Source organism: Festucalex cinctus, chromosome 1 (genome assembly GCF_051991245.1).
Source record: "Festucalex cinctus isolate MCC-2025b chromosome 1, RoL_Fcin_1.0, whole genome shotgun sequence".
NCBI lineage: Eukaryota > Metazoa > Chordata > Actinopteri > Syngnathiformes > Syngnathidae > Festucalex > Festucalex cinctus.
This window is the reverse complement of record NC_135411.1, coordinates 60,958,767-60,965,162: the sequence shown is the minus strand read 5'-3', so window position 1 is coordinate 60,965,162 and position 6,396 is coordinate 60,958,767. Positions and strand designations below refer to the sequence as shown.

Here is a 6,396-nt window from a genome sequence, read left to right as displayed (position 1 = left end):
ATCAACATAAATGTCTCTGCGCACTTTGATGCTGACAGCCTGACACAGTTGCCGTTCCTATACTGATTACTTTAATGAACTGGGCTTACTCTTAAGTCGATGTTTTAGTTGGCAAAATTGCAACTGTGGTTCTGACGTAACTTTGTCTCATAGGGTGGGGTTAGACCCTAACCCTAAACCTCAATTGATGGGGAGAGATTTGTCTGAAGTCTCACTAATGTTTCTAGAGAGGAAAATAGTCTGCTGTTAAGCAAAAAATAATAATTGATTCGCTAAAAATGAAAACCTGTTAGTCGTTCATTATTAAGTTGAAATGGGGTTTTTTGCCTTCAGTATTAATAATTGTTCTTTCACCAAGCAAAAATGTGTTTATTTTTACCCAAATACTCGATTATTCGACACAATTTTCAGTAGGATGTCTAAATAAATAACATTTTTGATGGTTGAAACCTGAAAGGGGACTTCAGCACGTCATACAAAGTAGATATGGATAATGAAAGCGATGACCAGACGGCTGATACCAGGGACGAACTGGCCAATGGAAATTTTTTGAGTTTCCCCGAACAGCTGGTCCATTTTTGGTCTGATGGTCCCAGTCAAGAACTATTACCGTTAATTGGCGCATGTCACCGGCTGCCATGCGCACTCCCTTCTCACAGCGAAGAACGGCAATTAGTAATTACTGGATGTTGGTCGATCGGCCATCCCCTCCACCGTCGATGAATGGGATTGTAAGATAAGATTTTTTTTTTTTTTTTTTTTTTTAAATGCTACATACACGACAGGAAAATGGTCAGCAGCAGTGCAAAGTAGTGGCAGAAAAGTTTAACAGTTCATTTGTAATACAGTGTGTTGGGGGAAACTGATGAATAGCGCAGAAACTTTCAGAGATTTTTTTTGTTTGTTTTTTAAACTGGGCTTTTGCTGACTTTCAGCCCAGCAGTCAGCATGCTCCATTTCCAAGCCAGCAGCGAGGTAGTGGTGTGGGTTCGAACCCCAAGTTACACATATACCCCTTTTTTTTATTTGAATGTATTTATTTTTACTTGGAGCACCTGTCCCTCCAAAGGTTACTGCACACCTCTGGTGGTTAATAATGTTCAATGCGCCTCTTACGTAAAGCGCTCGCTCAAGTGGTTGTGATCAAGTGTGGGTGTGGAGAAAAGACATGGCACGTAGTCATACCGTGACTGATACGGAACCTTTCACTGTGTGTGACATTCGACAGGTCTTAACGATACTTGTGTTCCCAGAGAATATTGGGAATACTGCCTGCATGTGTTGTTTACTTTGCCCACGTCACTTCATAAAATGACTTATACATGTTGACTCGCCGATGACAAAGCAAATAAATTAGTTTTCCCCTCATATTAATCACATATAATTATCAGTTTAGTCAGTTTTACTGCACCACTCTTGTTCTTTCATCACAGCTTGAAGGTCAGTTAAAGTCATTGCCCAAGTACGAAGGACCTTCACTCTCTTGAGATCTCACATCCACATTTATTTTCATTATTCTTAAATTAATTTTGTAATACGTACATAATAGATTTTAAATTTAATGTAAATACAGATCCATTATATCTATTATCAAATACACTGCCTTTACAAAGACAATGTTCAGTTTTGATCAACTCTATCAGTTACAGTAATTAAAGAGACAGTGTGTAGAATTAACTGCCATCTAGTGGTGAACTAATAGAATGCAACAACTTAAGTTTGAACCGTGTGCATTTTGAAGCACGCGCACTACGGTGCCTCGGAGAGAACACACTTCGCAAGCCAACCACTAATTACGACGTTCGGTGAGTTCCTCTTCTCCAGGTATCCGTAGCGCAAAGATGACGGCAAAACATGTCAGCCATAAGGCGCGGAGTGACCTATGTAATGTAATTAGCAATTAGACCTACGATTATATAAAATATATATTAGAGCTGTCAAACAATGAAATTTTTTAATCAGATTAATCACATCGTAGAATTTTGATTAATCATGATTAATCACTGACTTAAAAAAGCTTTTTTTTCCCCCAACATTTTTGCCTACTGCACACGCTCGTCCTGCTTTTTCTAATCAATTAATTATTTGCATCATTTAAAATGGGGAAAAAATGACCTACGGCATATGTTAACATTTATTAAATGCTTTACTTTAATGCATGTAGTTATGTTTATTGCTCAAACTCCAACAGCTACCTTTAATGTAACTATTCACTGATGGCTAAAAAGGATCATCTGCGGTCAAAATTAATAGTGTGATTAATCTGTGGTAATACAATGATTAATGCGATAATTTTTTGTGATTAATTAATGAGTTAACGTTTTAACTTTGACAGCACTAATATATATTTATATATATGTTGCTGTGATTGAACATATTTTTTGGAATATTATTGAAATAAATAGTGTTTTTAAAATGAATCAACATTGAAAAATTCTACACTGTCCCTTTAAGAACGTGATTATTTTGTGCTCAATATGTCGTGCATTATTGTTATAAAATTATCCCCCAAAAATTTTATGAACTCTTGTAACCCTTTGTTTTAAGAATCAGAAAAATGCAACCATAAAATATATACTGTATATATATTTTCAAATGAATACATAAAATAGATCACATTTTTAATTAGACAGGAAATACCTGAAAATACACAAATTTAACCATAAAAAAATATTTTCTGTCCTTTACATTTGTTTTATATATGACTTTTCAAAAGCCCTGGTCGTTATCTTGGCAACAATGATATACAGGTACAAAATTATTACTTGATTTATATTTAAAGATAACATTTTCATTGTGATCATTACTCTTTTGATTGGCTGTGGAAAATCACAGGGTTATATTGTCTTCTAATGATGTCTGGTGTCCATTTTGACTCTAGTTGAATTTACTAAACAGTTCCTGCATGCAGCAATCTGGAAAGTTGTCTAATATATTAGAAAAATCTCATCATGGTACACCAGCAAAGGAAAATGTTAACAAATTATATACATGTATACTGAAATAATGCTAAGTGAAATAGTTATGTTTGCTCCTTGCAAATCTTTGTCTTCAAAATGACTCTTGACGCCGAAAGTTTCCACCCAGGTGAGCCCACAACCTCCTCCCCCGGGGGTAATGAGCACCAGTCCAGCTCCATGGTGATGTGTTACTCAGCGGCTTTGGTCACGCCTACTTCCCCCTCCCTCTTTAGTACTGTACTACTTACAAATAAACTGGCTGCTTTCAAATCACTGGTGACAATCATCGAAAGCTCTGACACATGTAACAGAGCAAGAAGAGACTTTAGGCTCACGATTTCCTCCCTCGGTTTCCATCACTGGAGTCAAGGAAGAAACTCCTTCTAGGTGACCCGAGCTCAGAGCACTACCTTGGATTGTTTTTCTCAGAGGTAAGTATAAATTGAATTCACCTCAATTGTGTTCATTTTAATTCATTATTAAACCCACCTACAATATAAAACCATCCTTTAGCCTGAAGTAATAATTTCTCTCACCATCCTCTTTTGTGTTTGTTTTAGGATGGATGTAACTTAACGAGGGACTAGTATAAGTTCCATAGAGCAGGGAACTGGGTAGCATTTGAACATTTGCATGTGTGTACAGCTTTAATTTGCATTGGATGCAGCCTGACTCCATGAGGAAGAGGCGTTTGATTGTAAATGGGGAGTCAAGGCAACTGTATGTGCATCTCGGCCACTAACCTCTGACCCCCAAATGTATGATTAACTTGGCCAGCGGGCTCACTGAGCTGACAAGTTTTTGTGTCAGTAATTATTCTTGTATGTTAGACATTACAACGAGTAAGGGGGCAGTGATACAAAACTATTGAATGAGGAAGTAATCGTAAGAAGCTCACGCACAAAGGAAGGGGTTGTCTTTTGTTATTGTCAGCAAGGAAAACAGTTCATGTGTTGTCTGACACCACACAAAGGTCCAACTGGGAGGCCACCACAAACACATTCACACGCACACATTTAGACGAGGTCGAGATGGGATTTTCAGGATATGATGGATAAAGATTTACAAAAAGAAAATGCAAAAATTCAAAATTCTTTCATGACATCTCTTTCAAATGCCAGTTTTAACTGACCCAACATAACATGGATAACTTGCAATGAATTACGATTTGTTGTTTGGGTAATTATTTGTTAAAAACACTTTTCCCGAAAATCAACAGGTACGCTTCCTCCTTAGTTTAATTTTAAACCAAACAAAGCCGCCTGACTAATGCACGTAAGCTGATATGTTTGTTCAATGTCATGTGGATGAATTGAAAAGCATGATGTTTGAGTTGCAAAGGTTATTATGTTCAGGATGTGTAAAGGATGGTGGGAAAAAAAAAACAGCAGGTGTATTTTGTCTATCTTGAGCCACACCCCGTTCAGCGCTCTCACTTGAAAGAGCTTACAATCTTTTTAATGTGCCATAAGTGAAGTGTATCACAATGTTGTTCTGTTAAAACGGGCAAATTGAAGTAGATGCAAAAATATGACAACAAACCTGCTTTTGTGATGGTTGGCCAACATGCTTGTGTTTTGTTCCTTTCTGCAGGTTGGACATAGCGGCGACAAACCAAAATGGGGTGCTTTGGATTCCTCAAGTTTATGATGTTTGTTTTCAATGGGATTATCTTCGTAAGTTGATTCTATCAATACTTAAGTCGTATGTAGCGTATAAAGACATTCCATTTTAAATATTGCCATGGTCCCAAACCCATATTTATACTTTTTAGAAATGGTAGATATTACAAAACCGGCCAGCAGGTGGCAGCAGAGTCTAAGAGCTCAACCAGGGCCATGTTGCAACAAGCTCTTTTCCCCAGTGTTTTCAACAGGTTTGTGAATAATGATGAAACTTTGCTATATTCTAATGCTAATTGCTGCAAAATTGAAACAGATAGAAATATACTTTATTTTTTTCCTGATGAAAGAAGAGACTTTAATATTTCTTTTGCTAGGTTCCATGTTTTTGTAGCAATAGAACACAATATTCTGTGGGCCTTGCAAAATCAGTCAAAATCCAGTAAAACAGCTGGGAGCGAAGGGGCTTGCTTCAGTGAAAATGACTGCGAGTGAATGAGAATCTGAAATATACTATTTGGAGTCTCTGGGGCCTATTCACTAAAGGTTTGCGTCGCCTTTGCGCCGCGCTAACCGGCAAAAATGGAGCAATCAGCAAGCGCCTAATTCACTAAACACGCGCAGATGGGGAAATCTGTCACTACGTACTCTGCCGAACAGATTGCGTCACGGTGCGCCGGTGTTATTTGCGCATATGGAAATGAGGTAATTTGCATACATTTGACGCAAAATATGCCCACCCCAATGCAAATGAGACTCATTGATATGCAGCGTCTAATTCACTAACACCAGCGCAAACCACGTTTGCGTGACGCAAATAACATTTTTGGAAACCATGTATTAACTGCTCCAACCTCGATCATCATCATCATCATCATCACAGAGAGAGAGAGAGAGAAAGATTTTCTGATCATTTTTTTACGTGCCAGATACTGTACACCCACGCCAACCTCTGAAAATATATTTTTGAAACACGATCGCACCAATAATTTGTACTTTATGAATGAATGACGTCGTCGTCGTCCTCTCTGCTCTGTACAGTTTAATGGCGCTCTAAAGGCTTCCTCTCGTTTCAACCTTTCTGATAATGTCATCTTTCTCGCAACTGTTACTATAACAACCATGTTGTTGGCGCAAATCCATTGCCATGTGTGGTAAATCAGGTGCAAATTTTCTCCAAGCTGTCAGTTTTGTGGGCGTGTTTGCGCCGGTATGTGATTAGAGCAATATCCTTAGTGAATAGGTTGGTAACTGGGCGCAGACTGCGGGTACAGTTGTGGTGCAATATTTCGCGCTATTACCTGACGCAGCGCATTCTTAGTGAATATGCCCCAATGTGTCTATTGCAAACCATATTTTGAATGCATACAATTTATGAACATACTACATGTACATGTGCTACAAATGAATAATCACTGGTTAAATATAACATGAGGGAAACACTATTTAATTCAAAGCTCAAGTTATAAACTGTTATTTACTTACATAGCTGTAAACACACTTGCACATTCTTTTCAACCTATGTATTTATTTGAATACATTATAAAGGCAAGATATACTGTAGGCCTTAAGGCCTAAAATGTTAAAACTGATAAACTATTGTTTTGTTTTTTCTCAAAATATACATACTCATTTTGAATTTGATGTAACAAAAAAAGCTCGGACAAGGGTTTACATTGTGTTACGTCCCCTTTTCTTTTTACAATGTTCAATAAACGTTTGGGAACCAAGGACACAAATGGTTGAAGCTTTGTTGGTGGAATTCTTTCCCATTCTTGCTTGATGTACAGCTTCAACTGTTCAACAGTCTGGGA

At 37.6% G+C, this 6,396-nt stretch overlaps 1 protein-coding gene across 2 annotated transcripts in view; it reads left to right on the top strand.

Annotated features, from left to right (window-relative positions):
* Nucleotides 1–2,621: 2,621 nt before the first annotated feature.
* The window catches only part of tspan34b (tetraspanin 34b), an 8,991-nt gene continuing 5,216 nt past the window's right edge, over nt 2,622–6,396 (top strand). Inside the window, exons 1-2 of one of the 2 annotated variants that reach the window (XM_077499194.1) lie at nt 2,622–3,391; nt 4,554–4,636. In XM_077499194.1, the coding sequence (XP_077355320.1) occupies nt 4,580–4,636 (57 nt within the window). In that variant the 5' untranslated portion in view covers nt 2,622–3,391; nt 4,554–4,579. Of the gene's footprint in view, nt 3,392–4,553; nt 4,637–6,158 lie in introns of those variants that run through there. The other variant, XM_077499204.1, reaches the window with a different exon arrangement.